The sequence below is a fragment of the Phalacrocorax aristotelis genome, chromosome 4, assembly GCF_949628215.1.
Source record: "Phalacrocorax aristotelis chromosome 4, bGulAri2.1, whole genome shotgun sequence".
Taxonomy (NCBI): domain Eukaryota; kingdom Metazoa; phylum Chordata; class Aves; order Suliformes; family Phalacrocoracidae; genus Phalacrocorax; species Phalacrocorax aristotelis.
In genome coordinates this window covers 73,623,072-73,645,102 of record NC_134279.1, presented here as the reverse complement: position 1 = coordinate 73,645,102, position 22,031 = coordinate 73,623,072, and the positions used below count along the sequence as shown (strand labels likewise).

Genomic DNA, 22,031 nt, shown 5'->3' with positions numbered 1-22,031 from the left:
AAGCCTCTAGTGTAGACACAGTTGTACCAGCTGAACCTGTGGATTTTGGTTGTGAGGCAAGGTGGGGCTGAAACAGACTCCACTGGTGAAATCTCAGTTTTAGCAATACCCTCTGCATCCCTATTAGAAATGCTTCTGCAGTGCAGCTATCTCAGCTAAGCACTTACAAGACAGAGATGGCTTTCGTCAGGTGGCTGCAGAAGGCAGCCACGTTTTTTCAGGGTAATGTCTATTTTATTTCTTTTTAATTTTCCCAGTCTGTTGCTGAAAGGCTGCTTTTGTAAGTCATGGCTGGGCAGGTAACCATCTGTTAATGAGTAATTCTTGTGTCTGATATTGGCATTGATCTGGTCCATATTTTGCAATGTAATGTCGTCTCCTGAGTGGGCTTGCTTGGAACTCCTTGTTATTGCTAGATCATGCTTTTAATTATCTCCTGAAGGGAAAGAGATGGGAAATGTCTGGATGGTAAACTGATTTTTGTTCTGATTACAAGCAACATTGGATCAGCTCCTCTGAAAGTGCTCTTAAACGTTTGCTGAGTACACCGGCGATCATCTCCGAGGCTTAGGCACTTTGTAAACTCTTCACTCCCTGTGGTTTGGGGAGTATCTTGCTACATGGCATTCCCATCTACCCACAAAGACATTAATGATTAACAGTGATAACAGCTCTGCTTACTTAGAAAGCTAAAATACCCTAAAGTCAAGTAAATCGCAGTCCCTTGTGAAAGCTTATTGCTGATTCACCCTCCTGCTTCAGCCCAGCTCTAGAAGTCTCCCTCTGCCAGACAAAAACCTTTGTGAGAGGAGAGCAAAGATGAAAGTCTGTGCTCTTTTCACTGTTGCCTTGGCTCTGATTCTGAGCAGTGACTGTGCAAGGATGGTAAGTCTGATTCTTCTGTTTTGGAGTGGTGGATCATCTACGTGCTGGCTGGCAAGACAATGTTGCTTTGGGGTTGGATGAGTAAAGCTGCAGACCAGACTGAAAGGAAGAGTGCTTCAAATGAAAACCAAGGGATTCGCTAGATGAAGGCTCACAGCAATGCTGACCAAGCATGGGGCCTGTAGGATAGCTGGTCTCATATGTATCTGCATTTAAAGAAATTGCTTACATCCATGCCCTGCTGTGAGGAAGAATGGGAGGGGAGGAAGGAACAAAAAACCCGAAATACTTTGAAAATGTGTATCAGAAATGTGTTGACACAGGCAGGTTACCTGCAGTAGCATGGAAGGAGAGTGCTACCCCACCAGACTTTACTGCTGCCTGGTAACTGAACATGCCAGCTTAGGTAACTGACTCCTTCCTTTCAAGCCTCTCCCCATTTTCATGCCATGCCCTTCAGTGTTTTCATTGTGTGCTTTGTGTCATTTTTTTGGGAGTATGTCTACAAGGCAGCTACAGCACTGCTGAGCATGGTGTGACTTTGTTATTTTGTGTAAACCCCACCATGGCCTGGCATCCACCAAGGAGTAGGAGCACAGCTAATATCCTGGACGCCCAGCTATGTGGCTTTCTGATTAGCCTTATTTCACTAGCTAATTTAAAACTAGCTCAGCTTTACTTAAGTGATGATATAATCCTAACTATCCCAGTGAAGTAAGGAAGTATCTCCTTAAACATTGCAGGTGGGAGCAGAGAAGAGTATTCACGGGGCCTAGGAAAAGATAGGCCCTGGCTGAAGCCATTGGAGACTGCTCAGTGCTGGCACAGTCAGTGTAGAGTGCAAAAACTTTCTCAGAACTGTTCAGGCCCTCCATATGTATCTTAGCAACAGCTTTGTTTTATCCCTTACTTGTTATGTCCCCTATCCAATTCTGTGTTCATGATGTGTTGCTTCCTTGACTGCTTTTGTGATGTTTTTATTTTGCTAGAGTTTAGATGTCAGCGCCTTTGGTGGCAGCAGCACTTTAGGTGTATCACCATTTTTTAGTTATTTCCTGTGGCTTAAAATCAGCTCAGCCTGGTGCTCTTTACTTGCTGATCAGCGAACCCAAATAAAGTAGAGGTTGCTTTTTTAACTAATGCCCTGGGGGATAGAGCTAAATGGCAGGAAAAGTCAAATGCTGGGATATTATCTGTAACTGTGAACTGCCCCCAGAATGCATATATGCTTCCTGCTGAGAGAAACAGGAGATGTGACCCTTGGCAATAGAAAGATATAATGGAGCAGAGCTTTGGCCTGTTTTTGTGCTGTGCTGGGTTTTCCTGGTTTAACAGAGACCTTTCATGAGCCGTTGTTTATCTATATTTTTTCACCAGACTGCGCCCCAGCAAAAATCACACACAAATGATGAGATCATTGCAGCAGCACTGGGAAAAACACAATTTCAGGCACCCTGGAAAGCACATTTGTCTCTGTAGGATAGTTCCCAGAATGAATTTGTGTCTCCAATCCACATTCTTTTTTTCTCTTTGTAGCACTACAAATCTGGGGCAGCAAGAGGCTCAAAACATGAGTTCACTCACCCACAAGGTACAAAGTCAAATCCAATAGGTTTCATGACAGTAAGAATGATCTGCCTGTCTGTATCCATGCTGTGCAAGTCAGTAGTAAGCCTGTCTTTGTTTCAACATGAATAAGGATTATGGAATGGTAATGCCATTATTAATTTCTGTGTAGAGGGGAATTTGGGATTAGCTCAGGAATCTCAGGTAATTTCCTTTCAGGTGTGGATTAATGGGAAGGTGCTGATGGGTTTTAGTTTGTCTGAGCTGGTGTGGCTTATATTCACTCATAACATACTGCGGCTGTAGAGGTGCAACTCCCTTTATTTTAATGAGCTGCGTCCGCCCTGTGACTTTAAAGTACATAAACTCTTTGTATGTACAGGTTAAATTTCTGCCACAGCCCTCGATCTCTCTGTGGGAGAAGGGTTTGAGCCCCATGTGATTTGCTGGGTTGCATTTGTTTTGATGGCACCTATACAATCAGACATCCTGGCTGTGTGTGGGTATTGCAGACCTCTGTTTTTAAAGCTTTTGTTGTCCTGTGCTTTTGCTGTTATGGATTACATGAATTGGGCCATTAGTGGTGCCTTTATAGCTTAGAACAGTCTTTAAGTCCTTCGGGATGCAATATGTCTTCTGAATGGAGAAGTATTTTTTACAACTCTCCTAACTGCTTATAACAGAAGGTATCAGGCAGAGAACATAAATATCTGAACATTTGCTTAATTAGTTCAGACGATGAAAACCAGACTTGAAAAAGGGATAGCAGAGGGGCTGGCAGTAGCTATTTCGCATTGACAGATAGGGGGACAGTTAAGGCAGATAGAGTGACCGTAATTCCAACCAGTTAGGAAGGGTTGGGATCACAGGGAGGGATTATTTTTTCCATAATGCTAATAACTGGCCTCAGAAGCTCTTTGAGATGATGAGGCTGGCCTTGTGAGGGTTAACAGATATTGCAAGGGTGTGCAGGACCCCCAGCCTCAAGGGGTAAGCTCAGGACAAGGAGCAGTCATACATCATACATCGTCACTGAGAAATGGAAATCCACTGTGCTGCCAGCTCAGTTGTATGCCCCATTTCTCTCCTACAGCAATGGTTGGCTTCCCATTCATGCTCCTGGATCTCAGAACTGTTTGCTTTTAGCTTAATGGTTAAATAAGCTCTGACAGTTTTTCACTGTCTTTTTTATCTTCAGTCTCTCTCATTCTCAAGACTCATCTTAAAGGATCTTTTCTGCTAGACTCCCACTAGCCTTCCTTAGACTCCCACCACCCTTCCTTAGACTGCCATCACTGACATGCACATAAAACTTGTCCTTTTTAGACACTGGTCCCATCAATTTCTCCCCACTTGTAAGGAATCTGCATATCACAAAGGGAAGGTAGTATGATCAAAATTATCTGTCTTCCCCCAACCTTTAAAACTTTATTTTTCCTGACTGTTTCTATTTCAGTTTGTACTGTCTCATGTCTTAATTGTTTTAAACAGATGTTACAATGTGATATGGAGTCTGAAAGGATACTACTTCAGAAATAAATTTCATATGCTATTACAATACTACATAATTGGAAATGATAATTGCAATTAATGAGTATAATTGGCATTTGCTGTACCAGAAATTGCAATATATTTTGAGCTGAAATGATCTGAGATCTTTATTCTACCACAGACTCTTAATCTTTGTTGATTTGGTCATTATGGAGGATGTTAAGCCTTGTCTTATGCACTAGAAGTAGCAGAGGCACAGAGTCCAAAGTACAGCTGAAAAATTTAAGGATATCTGCCTTCGTAATTTCATATAATAACATATAATATGTACCAGTGGGTTGGATTTCAGCTACATGATGAGTTTTTTATTCTTGTATTTCAGTGTTTACAGAGGATGGAAATTTATGCAAATTTCCTTTCCGGTACGGTGGAAGGTTTTATCACTCGTGTTTATCAAACTTATTTTCCTGGAAGAAATGGTAAGTTAACATTGCTTATAAATGAAGATAGCATTCAAATTAAAATGTCATCCTTTTAGTGCTTTAATCTTGTTTTTAAAAGAATTAACTTGAGCTTGATGTTGTGCCCAAGTTGATCCATGCAGTTCTCCTGATTATAGTCATGGCCCTCAGGTCAAGACTCGTGCTCAGAGTGGAGCGAGCCCAGGCTTGGGGTCTCCAGGGCCACAGAAATCTCAAGAACTGCAGAAATGTTTCCTCCTTGGCTTTCATATTGGAATTGCAACTTACATGAGTGGCAAGAGCTTGTACAGAAAGGGCAGGACCCATGAAACAACCTGATAGAAAACCTCTGCTGGGGGAGAAAGGAGAGATCCAGACACGTGTGAGAGATGACACTCAGTTAAGGAATTGTTTGATTTGTGTGGGCCATAATTGTACTGTAGCAGAGACCATCTGATTTTTGAGGAAATTTGGGTTTTTTTCCCCCCATATCTCTATCCAGACTGGCACCAGGCCCCTTTTGGACAATGCGGTACTAAGAGGTGAGGTATTACTCCTGCTTGTTGGGTAATGATTTATTCTACTAATGTGTTTAAGGTCAGGACTCCTTATTTTGGGCAAAGATTATTCTTTTACATATGTAGAACTTGTTAAAAGTATTCATTATTCATTTTGGAGTAGGGGCAGTCAGATGGGAACCCTACTGCAGCAAGCACTGAATAACAAGACTAACTTTGCAGATGAACCTATCTAATGGGCATATATTAACAGAAATCAAAGGCAACAAAGCAGGGAATATATGGGTACCTGTAATGTGAAAATATATACACACACAGATGAGCTATGTGAAAGGCATATACTTGCATATTTTTGGGGTGGAAATAATATTTTATAGAGTTTACTCACCCATGCAGGGCAGAACTCTAATTTTTTTTTTTCATAATCTGTGTCATCTTTCTGATGGCACATCTGTTCTAAGTGCTCGTGTAATGTAAACGACACAACACATCATACCTTCTTACAAAAATAGACATAGACCTTCAAGCTAGAAGACCACTTCTGAATTTCCCCAACATCCATAGATACAATCCAGATAAGAGAAGCCTCAAGGAAACAAGAAATCAAGAATATCTTAACTAAAGGAAGGGATCTGGAATAATTTTCCAGTTTGAACCCTGTCTTTGATGAACTGTAGCCACAAAAATTTTGACCTTTGGACCCACTTAATTTCATGCAATGCTTAAGATGGATCTTGATAATTCATGACACACTGTGTATTTGTTTTTAGCCAGTTAGGCCACAGAAATGGAAAAAAAATGGAGGAACCCGTGAATGGATGGGATCCAAGGTTAGAGCACACTTTAGAGCTGACCTTGGACAACTTGCTCTTATGATTCTGTTTTTAAAAGCCATTTACAAGTAGGGAGAGGAGGAGGAGGACAGCTGGAGCTGTTTGGTTTTGACAGGCCATTTCACCCCATGGCTGACCTTCTGGCCAGTGTTCACTCTTCTTTCATAAGCTAAAAGCAACCTAATGTGTGACTTCAGGCACAGAGATGCTGGGAAAAGAGCCCTGAACAGCAGTCGGGAAACCTGCTCTGTGCATTTTTGTGTGACTTGGCACTAGCCCATGCTGGACTGATGCCGAGTAACTGATCCCAGGGGACCTGGCAGGCAGCAGGCAAGAGCAAGGCTTGTGTCCTTCCTGCTCCTGCCTGCCTGCAAGCTGCTAGTAAGGATGGAGATGATGGGAGGCTGGATGCAACCTGCTTCCTCGGGGGCAAATGCAGGAAGACCAGGCCAGGAGAGTGCTGGATTACCCACTTAATAAGTCCATGTCCCTAGTCCTCAAGTCATACTTTAAGGCAGGATTACAGGCAGGACTCTATAGTGGGAGCCAAAGCCTGCTCTAATTGTCTTTAATTTTATTATATGTTTTCTTGTAATACATATGACACACATATTGTGTGCTAGCCCATCATATTAAGTTCAATAACAGATAGTCCTCCTGCAGAAAGCATTTAAGAGCAGTATCTATCTTAATACGAAGCTGGATATCTCATTTATGAAAGCTACTCTGTTGATTCACAAGGCTAAATGAGGAAGGCAATCAGACATGACCTTGTCCGTTTGTAACGTTAAATGTTTCAACATAAATCAGAGTCCCGACCGCAGAAACCTCTCCTTACTCACTCCAAGAGCAACAAACATGTTGTATCTTTATAAATATTTATCAAAAACACAGGAAAGAAGACAAAATAATTGCAGTTTTCAAAGAATAAACTTCCTTTAACAGCATCCTGTATTGCATTTCCCTTTAATTATAATCTGTTTTCACAGATAAATTCCTACTTAGAAGCCTCTTACCAGGTACTAAAGATGTCACGTAAATTTGACTTTTGTTTGGAAGACAAAAAAATAGCTGGAACTGTGGCTAAAGTTTGTTGGTACCTCCAGAAAGACGAAATAATGGGGGGACAGACAAAATGAGCGTGCAATGGACACCCATGAGAGCAAATGGGGAGGGCGATCTGAATTGTCCATTTGCTTGGCTACTACTGGATAGACTCCAGAGAATATTAACTTGTGTCTAAATTGTTTTTTTCCCTAATGATTAGAGTTTGCCTGAATTCTTTAGATGTATACAGGGCCTTTTCCATTTGCTTTTCCCATGCTGCTTAGTGTAACATCACTCTGCTAAATCAATAAATTCAGAAAAGTTTGGATTCTCCTTCCCCATCATGGCTGGCACAGGTGAAGTGTTCAGTCAAGGATGGTTTTGCCAACAATGACACAAACAGGGCACTGCCGACAACCACTTTTAACTTACTCCTCACCTTAATCCTCACGCATAATAGACCATCCTTTAAAAACCCATGATCCACTTCCCACTGAAGGAGCACAGAGAAATTTCCATTGACTCCCAGCAGAGTTGCACGGGCCTTAATGCCTGTGAGAAAACACCCTCTTTAAGAACATGCCAAGTTAATCTGCAGTACACTACCAAGCACCTTTCTTTTTGTGCACCTTATATAATTGTGGTCACCAAACTTAATATGTGTGGCCTATTCAGGTGCTCCATAGGAATGAAAGCATTTTAAATACCACATAGCATCTAATTAAGAAGTAAAGTAGGGCATTCAAATGGTAGACATGCTCTATAATAAATTTTCAATCTATCTTGTGACATCCTAGGGTGGAAAAATATTTGATAACACAACTGTTCAAGGTATGATTAAAAACACACACAATAGAAATAGATTACCAGGCATGTTAAATAAAGCAAACTCCTATTTCTTCCAGTGCCATGTAGCCACTCATTTTCCTGTGTAGTGCCAGCTGATATTTATTATGCTGCATTAGAACTGGTTAGGGAGGATGCTTTGGTGGATGGTTCATTGGGACACAAAGTGGACCTCCAAGGTTCAGCCTTGGTTCAGTCACATGCTCCCTGTGTGGCCTTGGGGAAGCCTGTTAAGTCTACCTCTGCAAATGGAGAATAGCAGTTAATGCTCCTTGGAGTGTTATGAGCCTTGGAGATAAGAGACTGATGAGGGCAAGGAAAGTGTGCAGATAAATAGTTGTCAAAGTTTGTCTCGGAAAAATTCCCATGGGCAGCGTGGTATGCACAATTCACTCCTCTGCTCTGCATAAAAGAGAGGTTTTATCTGTGCATTTGGAAACCACCCCTGTGTCAGTTATTTCCTCATTTTGTCTGGCAAGTTAAAAAATAGAAATACTTTAAAGGAACTGAGCACAAAATATGTTTGCCACTGAACGTCAGGAAAAAGTCCCTCTGTAGACAGTCTCCTGCCTCTGCAGATTATTAAAGAAATTGAAAGGCATAAAAACTGCTTTGGGTCCTGTTTTGCTTGTTTTGTAATGAGTAAAGGGACAAAATTTATTTGCTTTGGTTTTGGTTTTTATTTCTGTCTTTTGTTTTCTAATCTTAGAAATAGAAAGAAGGTTGGGTTTTTCTGGAGGATTCATTGGAAGTCTCAGGTCCTGCTTCCACATCTCATTCTTAACCTGTATTTTGTTTGAGAGAAACGGGACAGAGCATCTTTGACAAAAAAAAAAAAAAAAAAAAAAAAAGAGCATGTTTTTCCTCTGGTATTAAGAGATTTTGAATGAAACAGATGCTAATTAGGAAAATAAGTATGGCTTTCTGGGTTGCTGAAGAATGAAGGCCATATAGTTTCAGTGCAAACACCCGGTTTGTTTAAAGCTCATTAAACTGCACCTTTAACTCTTTTCAGGTGTTCAACAACACATAATTATGACCGGGACAGGAGATGGGGACACTGCGTTTTGTTGCCGAAAGACCACTCAGGTAAGGCAAGCCATTGCTGAGTTGCTCTGGATACCTGGCTCCTTACTTTGCCACCTGCAGTAAGGAGGGATGGTGCCTTCAGTGCTACTTTTATTTGCTGTACACAGAACAAGCCTTCACATTAGCTGTTTCTGGGATCTCTCTGTGACTCTGCATAACCATAGGATTGGACTGTGAATATCACACAGTCTTTAATTCACTTTCTGTTGCCTAACTTGAAGTCATGGAGAGAAATTATGGTAATGCCAACTTGGAAATCCAAACTCCTGCTGGAGCTGAGCACGGAGGTGATTGTCTTCTCCTCCCTCACGGCTTGGATGTGCCTTTTAGTCTTCCCGTCATTTAATCAGCTACATTTTCTGTCTCTTTGACCAGTTAATTTTTTTCAAGGTAGAGAAACGTTTCACATCCTGTACAACACACAGCCATCACTTCCAGCTGTCCTTCCTCAAGGTCTCAGGGTAGAGCAGACCTTCAAAAGCAGAATTCCTTGGGCTTTGGGCTGTGTCAGAGAAGATAAGAGGGCAGATGCATTCATTGCAGGAGCACTGAGGGACAACAAAAGGGTTACTTAGCTGAGCAGTGCTACGGCTTCATGTGGTCGCCACACTAGTGCTACAATTACCTCATTGTGAAAGTCTCTCTAAAATGGGAAGCCAAGGTCTGTGGCAAACTCTCTTTTCTATATAAGTCACTCTATTTTATACAGTGGGTGAAAGCATCATGTCCCAAGCAGTTCAGTGGGAAACATGCATCCCTGTCCTCAGCAGTACCTTGATGGCTGGCCCTTGCTTGTGTCTGTCTCCACAGCTTTATGTTTCATCAGCTGGATACTGGGGAATCTTATTTTATAAGTAACATGTATATCTAATTCTCAATTTATACAGTGACAGACCAGCACAGAAAAGTGAGGTGTCGCACTGATCAGACTTGGTGCCTCTGAGGTTTTTTTTGTATCTGTGTCTAAATGCTGATCATGTTCCTCTATTCTTCGCACTACATTCAAATGTGACTAGTCTTGTTTAGTCTGCAGGATATGACCAGATGCCCTTAGATGTTCACTTCCCACTTTCCAGCAAAGGGCATTTTCCACCATCCCCTTGCAGGGAGTTCTCCATCATGTCAGGAGACTCATTGCCAAGCTGATTACAATCTACCAGAGCGGTTGAAAAGCCAACATGAGCTGAATCATGTTGACAGTCTAAAATTAAGCAGTGCACAGCACCTTAATTTTAAATTTAACAACTTTAAATTATTTTCCAGCCAGGCTTTAGAACAGATTAACAGTAGATCAGAGACAAATGACCTAACCCCAAAACAAGCAGCAATGCATGTGCCTTTGTAATGCAAGTACATCAGACATGAATGTAGACTTTATAGACAGTTTGTGCTTCCAAGAGTCAGGTTATGAGGCTGCAATTACTTATTCATGAGTGCCCTCCCAGAGCTTAAAATGTTGGAAGCCATAACTCATGACTGCTTTAATCCTCCATTGAAACACTGTCACGGTGGTGGCTGACTGACCCAAGGAGGCTTTTCCAGGAGCTGAAGAAGGAGCTCTCCAAGCCTAGCATTGCATTTCTGGGGGTGTCTTGTGCCACCTGTGTCCCTCCCTCAGCCCACTGTTGTGGCCCTGCCAGCCCCACATGCAGCCATCTCCATAGCGAGCTGGCTGCCCACAAGCCTTTTTGGGTTTTCTGGCTCACTTTTGCCTGTTACCTACCACAGCATTGGATAGGGTGGTTTGCAACAAGAAAGCCACCCTGTCTGCCTGCCCCCTACTGAGGGGTATCTTTGTCAATATACCGTAGCGCCAGTGAGGTCTTGCCCTGGTTGATGGTTTTTCTCCAGAAAGATACTCTGGAGAGTATCCTTTGTCCATGAGAGATTGGTAAGGAGTGTGTGAACTGGGATGGGGAAGGAGTGGCTTGAAAGCAAAGGCTAAAGCATCAATTCTCTCCAGGACAAGGATACCATGTGTACACGGGGAGTCAACATGAAACCACTGGAGCTGCTTACAATTTACCATTAAGCAAGTGTTGGAGGATTTGAACCCGAAAAATACATCTGGCAACTTCAAGAGAAAGTTTGACTGACAAGTGTTTAGCTTCAGGATGAAGTGAAGCACAGGTGTGAAGGCTCTGCTGGAGGGAGATGTTAATACTGCACTGTACACTGCCAGATCTTATTGTAACAACACCTGAGGCACTTGTTCAAACCCCTCCTGAAATCAGTGGGAGCTTTATCACTGCCTTCAGGTTTCCAGAGCATCCTTCACTCCTGCCCAGGAGGTCTCTGTGGAGACCATGTGTAGTATCTGCCCGATATGATCCCCTTCATACACATGGGACAACAGGGCTTTGTATATCAGTACATATATATGCATAAAAGTGCAATGTCCCTATATGTGGGAATTCCAGATCCTGTTCTGAATGCCTGGTAATACTGAACAAATGGCCAAAAGCCCAGGGAGACCCAGACTTCAAAGAAAAGTGCCAGTCTGAGTTCTTTTAAGAGATGTTTGGACTTATATGGAAAGAAGAAGTAGGGTGGTGTGGGCTGAGCAGACAAGAGGAAGAGGCATCATCCCAGGAGGGGCTCTGGGAAAGAGCAGTCCCAGTTCTAGGAAAGGTGCGTGGCAGAAACAGAAAGTTTTTGTGGGAAGGTATGCTTAGAAAGGAGAGACAAAGCTACTTGCTCGTTCAGCAGAGCCTCAGAGAGGTGTAGCTGAAGTCAAGGTGATTGCTAGCAAGCACAAGTGTTTTTCCTGTGAGGGTGGAGAGATACTGCTGAGTGGCTTTAGATGTTGGCTGAGCTTGTGGGGACTTGGCACTCCCCATTTAATGGCTAGTTAATGGTGGGCAGGATTCCTTGCAGGGAACTGTGATATGTCCATGTACTTATGAGTAGAAGTTGTTCCTGGACTCCATGGAAGGTGGGGAGGGATGCAGAATACCCCAGGGAAGTCAGGCTGGACTGGCAGGTGGGATGCAGTGCGTGACTCCAAGTGGAAAAGAAATGGAAAACTGGAAGTGCTCTTTCCAGGTTTAATGAGGGTACAAAAAAAAAAACCAACACTTGAGCACCACTGTAACAGAAGATGGCCTGGAGATCAAGTCATGGCTTGGATGTGATGGGAATAGGAAATACAGGATTTTCATTTGAGGAAACATTACACCACTAAAAGTTTCATAACTGTCAAACAGCAGGAATAGCAGGACCATCACTGCCTTTACTTGCTTTCCCTTGATGTTATCCTGGAGTGAAACTATCAGTGAATACACCCAGGCCTGCTATCTGATATCAATTACACCACTCTATTCTGAAGTAAATATTTTGATCTGTGTAGGGGAACCTTCACATTTACAACACTGTAGCAAAGCTCAAGATGTGCCTTTTGTGCTTCACTTCAGCCCTGTATGTGTGTGCCTGTGTTTCTATGTGTTGCATCCCATGCTTAGGACCACACACGCTAGCTGAAGGAGCACCTGGATCGAGTAACTCTACAGTTGCCCTCATAGAGTTTGACTAGGATTAAAAAAAGAGGATTTGAATGCAGACAAGGTCTTGTGTCAGCTCTGCAGCAGGTGTAAAACGTGATGTTGGTTGAGTTCAGGGGAGATATACCCCTTGACACTGTCTGAAATCAGGAACGTTGGTTGGCCGACAAGCGCAACTTTTGCATTGCACATTGCCAAGTGAAGCTTCCATCGGAGGAGTTAGAGCGTTGTCCTGGAACACCCTGTCCTCTCCCACCCTATTTTCATATGATTTCGAAAATTCCTTAAAAAACAGAGATACATGAGATGGTCCAGTTTAATCTGGTTTGACCTGATTTACTTGGATGTGCCCTTGTTTGGCTTCAAAATTTTTTCCTTTGTTCCAGCTGTCCATTAGTTTTAGACATAATCCAAAAATCCATAGCAAATTCTTCTGTTGAGGGTTGTCCTTCGTGTAATTTGCAAGAGAGATGCATAATCCCAGTCATTGATGTTGAAATGCGAAGCATGCAGGGCAGTAATCCCGGCAGAGGCAGAGCTGGAGGCTTCCCTCCCCAGTGTAAAGGCACAGCTCCATCTTGTGGGCATTTGTCCCATCTTCTTCACTGTGGCAGCTCTGGCAACTTCATGCGTACCTGGACCTACCACTTTCCATCAAGTTACGCTGGGGGAGAAGGTTCAGCTCAGTGATTTCCTATACGGTTTTTGAAAGCTGGATAAATATATCTGCTATACAGCTGGGAGCAAAACCAGTGTGAACTGGTTGGATAAACATTTTTTCAGATTAATAGGTGTTATTGAAACCACTGTGCATTGAACCAAAATGGTTCATGTAACCAAGCTGACACCTAACACAACAAAGCATGGCTTATCTGGCACCTATTAACAACTTCTTATGTGGCCTGTCTAGATCACTGCGCAAACAACCCTTGCCAAAATGGAGGGACCTGTTCTCTCACTCATAGCCATAGGATGTACCACTGTACCTGTCCCGAGGAATTCACGGGCGATGACTGTCAGATGAGTAAGTATCTTCTTCCATGAGCGTTACAACATTAAATACGAGCAGTAAGTAGAGCTCATTAATGATTGCTTAATGAAAAGGTAGTGCTGTTGTGATGGGAGAGACCACTGCAGCATGAATGTTTCTGTAGGCAGATTTCCAAATGGTTATGACAGACAATCCATTACTGACAGGACAGCTGAAAATAGCTCAATTATACAGTTATAAATCCAAGCATGATCTGAGCCAGTGAGAGATTAAGCTATGGAAAACACAAAGAGCCTCTTCTCCTCCCTTTGCTGTTTTTAAGATTTAAATATCTCTTACATGGTTGGAAATGACTAATAATATCATCCAGTATGTAGGGCAGGGAGACATGAAAAAACCAACATTTCAGGTGACGCCTTATCCCTTATGTATATGCACACATGGGTCTATTATGACTTTTCCTGTGATGTCAGCTTTACACCTGGACACCTTCAGGGTAGTCACTTCCAAAGGAGGAGAGTCAGGCCAAAAGGCTTTGCTTGGGTTATTTTTCCAGTTTTACAGAGGTGTCACTCCCAAATTACTGCACATGAAGTGCAGTATTTTACACTGAGGATTTTCAGTTGTACTTGTTTTGTTTAATGAAGGATTTTGCCTGTAGCTCTAGACTTCTCTCTTGATGCAAGCAAAGCAGCCTGTTTCAGACCTGGTGCTCCGCTGCCTCTAACACAGCCCATCATCCACAGATGATGCAGTAAAGTGGGACAGATACAAATATATAGCACTGATTTGATTTTTTGTGTTTGCTGAATGAACTTTTGGAAGGGCTTATATAATGGTGATGCTGTCATACTTATAGGGCTTTAGGAGAAAGCCAACTCTGCCTCAAGGTCTGTGGAGCTGCTGCTATAGTGGCTTAGTGCCTCCACACTCTGGAGGCTGGCTTGTTAGAGAAGCACCATCAACAAGCATGTGTCTGCTCAAAAGGAGAAAAGGGTTTCACAGGGGATGATGGAGATTGTGTTGCCATTCCTTCTAAGAAACAACCTCAGAAAGCTTGTGTTGGTTTTTTAAACTGTTTCAGAGAAATGTTTTGACAACAGTCTCTATGAGTTCTTTGATGTGGGCATGAGCTGGTCAAGAGCCCAACAAGGAGCTGTGGAGCAGTGCATGTGTGTGAACGGCCGGATTGAGTGCAAGAGTGTCGAACACAAAAGTAAGGCACTATTTTGCATTACAGCTATTGGCCTGCATGGCATGGGGATAAAGGACAGTAAGGATACCAAAGCCTGAGCAATGTTATATACAGTAATGCTGCTCTTGCAGCACAGGTATGCTCCCCAAAAGAGAACATTTTAGCTTACCTTTCCATGTGTGCTGACCGAAGAAATCACTTCAACACGTCCATCCTTGTTTGAAGAAGTGATTATATGCATTAAGCTGAATTTTAGGGGCACAGCTCAGTGCTTTCTTTACCAGGGAGGCAATCCTAAACTGCAGAATATAAGAATGTACAGCAGATTATACAGCAGAAGTGGTAAAATATCTGACTTTCTGAGCTCTCTTTCAAAGCTGTGACATGCCTGAGAGGCACACCCTCCTCTACTCTTCCCTTGCACACACAATTGCCTCATATTGCTGTTTCACCTCTGCGATTTTTTTCCCAAGCCTATCCCTCTCTAGAGTTGCCAGCATGTAAACTCTGCCCACCTCCAGGATCCCATTTGCCCCGTATCAACCAAAGAGTCCCCATGAGTTTTGCCCCGAAATACCCAATCCTCGCCAGGATATAGCAGATACTTATGTTATGAAGCCTCATCCTTGTTTTGAGGCTCCCAGGTACCCGACATGCTGGCCAGCTAGCGGCAGGGCATGTGCTTTGGGTTGACTCTTACCTGATTAAGCTGGCACAGCATCTCCCTTTTGGAAGGAGAGATGGTGGGAAATGAACTGGTATGCCTCACCTATATATGTGCTCTGGTATGGCTATTCTGTTATTCAGTCTGGCTGACTTTTAGGCTGCCCTTTGAAATAGGTAGGTGCTTCTATTCCCACCTTACACACATGGGAACTAAAACATGGAAAGAGTTGGTGGCTCTCTAGGACGTTGGGAGTCCATGGGACAGTTGGGAAATTTGATAGCACTTAATACTTCCCAGCCACAGATTCTAAATAGTTAATTGAACTCCGTGCTAGATATGCTGTTATAAATTTTAATGCAGCTCAGGGGCAAACTTGGAACTGGCAGAACCCTCTGTACATGAAGAAGTGGTAATGCTGCCACCATCACCACTAGTAATAATAATCACCACTCCCATTTTACCTATTGTTCATTGGTAATATATTTCAATAGCTATGCAGACATTATCTGATAATAGTAAAAATTATGAGAGAGACCTCAGTAGGTAGAAATCAGCAGTATACTTTTCTTCAATTTATACCAAGTATAGGTCTGAGATGAGTAAAAAAGGGAAAACTTCCCGAAAATGTATGTGCAGGGAGAAGGTATACCAAAATAAGTTAAAATGGACTGATTCTCTTGAACAATTTGTACCTTTGGTTTGATCTTTGGTTTCTACTTGTAGGTTGTGTTCATGATCCCTGCATGAATGGTGGAGAATGTAAACTAGTGACCTTCAGTGGGAAAATAGTATGTGACTGCAAAGAAAATTATGCAGGAAAGTATTGCAATATTGGTAAGTAGAACAACCTACCAGTGGACAGGGAATTTGGAGTTTTCATCTAGGTGTGAAGCTGGTGGTTTTGCCTCTCGGTTGTATTCTGCCTTTGCAGACATTTCTTTTGATAACTGAAGAGTCACACAAAACTTCACTAACAAGTGTTTAATGTATTCCTTCAGTGTAAAGCATAACACACTCTTCTTCACTGAGACCCTAATTCTAAAAATATTTCTTCATGTAATTAACTCTATGGAAAATTAAACACAGAAATTGTAATCCAATTACTCATGCCCATAAAACTAAATGCATGCTTTCATTTTGCAGGCTCAGTTGCAGAGTTGAACTCTAGTGCAAACGCTTCCCCACAGATCCATGCATCTTACCTGTACCCTCATAAAGTAGGGATTTATGCTCTGACAAAATCTAGCAGCTGGCTGTATTTGGTAGCACTAGATTGTTGTGGGAAGTAGATAAAAATAAAATGCACAACCTTTGTTTGGGTTACCTCTTACATTAAATTAACAGCATGTTTAGCCCAGTAGAGCTTACGTAAAAATCCTTACTTTCACTGGTGGTCAGGGCAGAGACATCTGTCTTTTGATGCCCACATATTTGTTCTGTGTTACTTCTTACTAGGCGCCACATAATTTTTGATATAACTTTCCTCTAGAAGATTTAACTTTTCTCACTGCAGGGGTTAAATCTGCTTGTACATGTTACCTGCACACTAAATCTTCAAATTATATCAGTGGCTACTTTTCAAATATACAGCAACTGTTAGGCATAAATTATAATAGACCTTCAGTTATACCAGCCTGTGATCCCAACAACTCACTGAATACATCTTTCTGAGTACCTAAGCCCCATCAAAATGGAAGACAAGACTTGTGGCATCTATGATGGAGATCTAGTTTGTCCTAATGGGTGCTGGGGTAAAGAAAAATGGTAATGAACACTAGTATGTGAATTGGCATCTGTTATTCTTTTTTGTTATTCTGATTGTTAACAAATGGTGCAGCCATCTATTCAACCTGAAAAAAAAACATCCACTTGGAGACCAGCAGTGTGGATAGAATAATAAATAGTAGGAGTGAATTGGCAAATTGAATGACATATGAACTGATCCTGCACCTTCACTAGGTATCCAATGAATTGTGCAAAATGGGCTTGTGGCTCTTTTAAGTCCCTCCTAAGCAGGGATATTTTAGCCGGTTTTTTTGTTTGTTTTTGTCCTTTAGCTGCCCTAGTGAGATTTGTCCCAGGCTTTGCAAAAGCTGCTGCAATGATTTGGGTGAGGGGCTGCATGTGCACAACACACGTGCAATCTGGCATCCCAGGGAAAACTGCACGCTGCTCGTCTTCAAATAAAACTGCTTTTCAGATTCCGATTTTATTATCAGCTTCCCCTGCCCAAAGCAGCAATGCTGTGCATAAACATCCACCCAGCACAGCCTGGATTATAAGTATCAGGATGACAGTGTTGTAGCTGTAATACTGGTTTCTGTCTGACTAGCTTAGAACAAGAAATAAGCTGGTGCTCTTTGATTACTTGAAAATAATAGAGCAAACATTTGGTTTGCTAAACAAATGGCTTTAGATGCTTATAATCCATCTGCATTCAGCTGCCTAACACCCCCACGCAAATGGGAACTGAAGGTTTGTGTTTATGTGTCAAGGCCTTGCAAACAAGTTTAAAAATGAAAAAACTTTTCGCCAGTATTTAGTCGTTCTAAATTAATGCAAATAAATTAGTGCTGGGGGGTCTATAGACCTGGTACTATCATCCCACGATGGCAACGGCATTCTGGTGAAAGCACTAGGAGCTTGTGCTCTCAGAGCACATAGAACTGATTTTTAAATATAGATTGGATTAGTTTTTTCTTCAATGTTTCAATCTGATGCTGTGAGCACAGCTGACTTTTTTCTTTGTTTTCCTTTTTACTGTCTTGTATAGTTTCCCTTGTCTAACAGGACTGAATTGTGAAGTTACTGCTTAGTCTGAACAGCTTACGGTTAAAATGCTTCATTCAGAAAAAGTTACAGTGTCTCCAAAGGTCATTTATAGAGGCAACCTTAAACCCGAGTTGTGGTGCAAAAGTATCTTCTTCTAAAAAAAAAGAAAAAAATAAATTTAATAATCAGTAGGTACCCCACAATGTTACTGGTTTGTGATATGTTTGAGGTCTCTGCTGATGTCCTCTGTCCTTGACTTCTACAAAGAATAAAAAATTTTCCTATGTTTCTGATGGAAAACCAGCTAATTTATCTTGATGTCACACTCACAAATATTAATAAACCAAGCGCCACCTTGGCTTAGATCACAAGTCTAAGTACTATTGTGAGTTGAGCATCGGCAAAGTAGGGGATGACTGAGGAGTAATGTAAGTAGCAGGAAGTTACTGAGAAATAATTCTAGTTGAGGATTTTCTCAGCGGATGGCTGGGCCATCATATTTAATAGACCTTTACCTGTTTTCTGTGAATTTGTCTAAACTCTTTAGCTCTCCTTTATGCTTTTGCTTTTCACACTATGCTGTGTCAAGAAGTTCCAGAATTTAAATAGATATGATGAGAAACAGTATTTTCTATTGTTAGCTTAAAACCTACTGCCTGATAATTTCATTCCCCCCCCTTTGAACCATGCATAACAGAGAATAATAATTTTTGTGATTTTACAGATATGTATTTATCTGTCCATTAGTTGTTTCTTTTTTTTTGGACTATGGGGTCCCTGTCAGTACTCAAAAGCCATCTTTTCACTGTTAAAATTCTCTTACAAACAATCATTATATATATTATATATATTGCCAAGCCTTTATCATAAGGGACATGCAGTTACTGGCAAATTATGAGCTGACTTAAAAAAAAAACATATGGGAGGTGATAAATGTAACACAGGAGATATCTATAACAAAGGAGATCAATATACAAAAGACAGTTTCTAATATAGGTTTCTACTCTTTGTGGTAATACATTATTTTCTAGTCCTTAAAGAAGAAACTTTCAGTACTAAAGAAATATCTACCATTTTAAAAAATGGTCTAACACAGTTTATATGCATAAGATTTCAGTGAAGTTTAATTTCAAAGGAAAATAGATATACCACCGACAGATTCCTCCCCAAACAGATGCTGTTTAAAATTATTTAAGCATCCATTTTTAATTAAGTTTAATTTGTAATAATTGCACTTAAATATGCAGTTATTTTTAGAAATAAGGATTTTGTATTAAGAGAGTAACTGTATTCACTTTGGAGACAGAGTTCTTGCTGAGAGAGCTCTGAATCCAGGCTTCAAGTTACAGTTCAGAATTAGTGATCGAACCCTGAGTAGCAATAGTTGTCTTATTGTACAGAGAAAGTTACAAAAAGGGTCCAGACCCAACCACTTTGGCAGTGACATATGTGAGGAAGCAGTCAAACCTGAGAAAGATGCAGGTGTTATCTCTGGCCCAAGTTGGTATAGGGAGTGCAGAGGGAATTTTTTTGAGATGTTTAACTTCAGAAATATTTAGTTTTATTGGAGGTCATAACTTATGACAAACAGTTATAAATATGCAACTGTAAAATTACTTTGACATGTTTCTTTGAACAGATAGGAGCCGTGGTAAAGGTGTTGGGTGAATACAGAGGGATACACAGCTCAAGAAAGAGGAGGAGCTATTTGGCTAGAGGACAGATAATTCATTATAATAAACATTTATGCAAATGTTAAAGGGATTTGGAGAGTGAAGGAAGGAGATGTAAAACTTCTTTTAAAGGGATGGGTGCCTTCAGGTTTCTGTGAACATCCACCATTGCATTTGCACTACTGGCCTTAGTTGACATGCAAGCAGGAGCTAATATATATTTTGCCCCATTTCCTGGGTAAAAGCACTTCCTTCTCCTTACCATTGCTTTGGCACTGGTTTTGGGTGTGCGTTGTTGGTAAATTTGGGGGTCTCATTTGTTTTAGGTTTATTCTTGATATATTGGAGGGTATATTAGTGAGGTATCTTTATTCTGTTTAATTAGCTGCCAAGCCTTTTCCTGAAATATTTAGACTATATTGGTCGCTTTGTTGTGTTACTGTTGATCTCTGGAGGAGAGGAATAACCGGTAGTCATAAATGGATAATTGAATGGGTTTAACACTATGTATTTCAATGGTTTGTCAGCTTTTAACTGGATTTTTAGGGTGTAGAATTACTTTAATCATTGGGTGGTACAACGTTCTTGATGACTATCTGGGGTTTATTTCTGGCCCCTTTGTTCTGTTAGGACTCAGCAACAACTCAGGGTCTGTTCCTGTGGAACTATTTGTAAAAATAAGGTAGCCATCTAATAAAGTACATCAGTGGGATGGATGGATGGATGAGCAGATTTTGGTGCTTTTCATGATTAAATGAAGAGGTAGAAAGCAGGAACATGGAAAGCCTGTTTGGATTTGTGTCACTGTCATTGTGGGTTACAAGGCATGGTAGGTTTAAGAGTATTGGGAGGACCAGGAATTATATAGTTTGAGGGTTCTTTGGATTAAGGTTTAGGTAGCAATAACGTTTTTGCTACTATTGGTCATGATGAAGTATGAAGTTGTTGAAGGTATTTTCAAAAACTCTTTATGTTTTATAGTGGTTTTATTTTCCTAGTCATGCAGTGGGTAACGGAATTAGCTATGATACCATAGCTTTAAAGAAAGTATGAGCTGGAATGCTAATTGTGGAAGGTTTATGGTTATATAAGGAGATGTGTTGTTGTATGTCAGAAGTAGGCTGAAGATTCTTAGAAAAGGAAAATGACAGAATAGCTGAATATATAATTACATACAGCAAAAGAACCTCTTGGCCACATCTTTGGGGGTTAACCTGGGGGTGTCTGAAGTAAAAAAGACAGCAAACCCACTCTTTAGTGGTTGCTTTACTGAAATAGGGTGTTTGCAGTTTTCTACTAAAAAAAGTACTTTAGTAAAGAAAATTCAGCTCTGGAGGCTGGAAGGAAAGTTTTAAATCTTTCTCTTCTGAAGAAGACAGTGAGAAAAGTCTTAACTTTTTGGTTTATGTTTACCAATGTTATTCTATAATCTACTAGAATGCTTTTGGACCAGTGTATACTTTTTTATTTCCTAGGAACCCAGGGGGAAAAAAAGGAAATAAGATGAAATATAATAAGAAGGTCAGTTGGCTGACAATGATGAGTGAGTATTCAACCAGTCAGTCCCCACTGAGCTTGGATAAGAAAGGCTGCTACTAATAGTTGAAGAGGATTTGTATGTTGGGCTGAGATGCTGCTTGTTTGCATGTATAGAGCATTGACATTAGTAATAAAACTAGGATGGAAAAGAATATGGTTAGTATTCCTCCATGATTGTGGAAGAATGGATGGAATAGCAGATAAAAAAGCATCATTGTGGTTTGATATGGCTTAGGGAGGTGGCTACATGGTTTGCAGGAGTCAAGTTTTATGGGTCCCCTGTGAGGTTGCATGAGGGCATGGCAAGTGTTAGTAAGGTAAGGTTAATGAAGAAAAAGCTTAGGGCACTGTTGCAGAAATAGTCAGAAATAGTTGGATATTTATCAGATTTTTAATTATTTCAAAATAATTCAAATAATGCTGGAGTTCCATGGAGGGAAAACTAGGTCTAGTAGGCTATCACCTGCAGTGATAAATGGTGGGAGAAACTGGAAGATGAAGAAGTGGGTAAGCATGGTGTTATCAACTAAGAACCCACCTCTGATTCATTGCACTAAGTGCCACTATAGGGGATGGTGGACAGGAGACTAGCGGTAACTATGGCTTCACAAAACAATAATTATAAGGTGTTGTTCATGGAGGTGATAGATGTGAGCAATAACAGAGATGCTACTCTGATCTCCCAGGTTTCTTTATAGAGTTAGGAATTATTATAAAGATTTTGGCTGATATAGAGAAAAACACAAATGAAGAAGGGAGCACTCTATGCATGGAGGTTTGGATTAGTCCTTTGTGCTTAACATCCTGGCAAATGTGGGTTAGAGAGGAGAAAGCTAACGAGCTCTACTGTCAGCAGTATAGCATATCGCAAGGATTAACTCTGTAAGGATTGAGTGATAAGACAAATCCCAAGGAATAAGCAAAAATTTCTCCAGTCAAAGACAGAGTATGTAGAGAT

At 41.1% G+C, this 22,031-nt stretch overlaps 1 protein-coding gene across 1 annotated transcript in view; it reads left to right on the top strand.

Moving 5' to 3' along the window:
* Nucleotides 1–701: 701 nt before the first annotated feature.
* The window catches only part of HGFAC (HGF activator), a 41,754-nt gene continuing 20,424 nt past the window's right edge, over nucleotides 702–22,031 (top strand). The window contains exons 1-7 of the mRNA XM_075091973.1: nucleotides 702–885; nucleotides 2,422–2,476; nucleotides 4,325–4,421; nucleotides 8,663–8,736; nucleotides 13,147–13,260; nucleotides 14,312–14,443; nucleotides 15,813–15,923. Of these exons, the coding sequence (XP_074948074.1) occupies nucleotides 820–885; nucleotides 2,422–2,476; nucleotides 4,325–4,421; nucleotides 8,663–8,736; nucleotides 13,147–13,260; nucleotides 14,312–14,443; nucleotides 15,813–15,923 (649 nt within the window). The 5' untranslated portion in view covers nucleotides 702–819. The remainder of the gene's footprint in view (nucleotides 886–2,421; nucleotides 2,477–4,324; nucleotides 4,422–8,662; nucleotides 8,737–13,146; nucleotides 13,261–14,311; nucleotides 14,444–15,812; nucleotides 15,924–22,031) is intronic.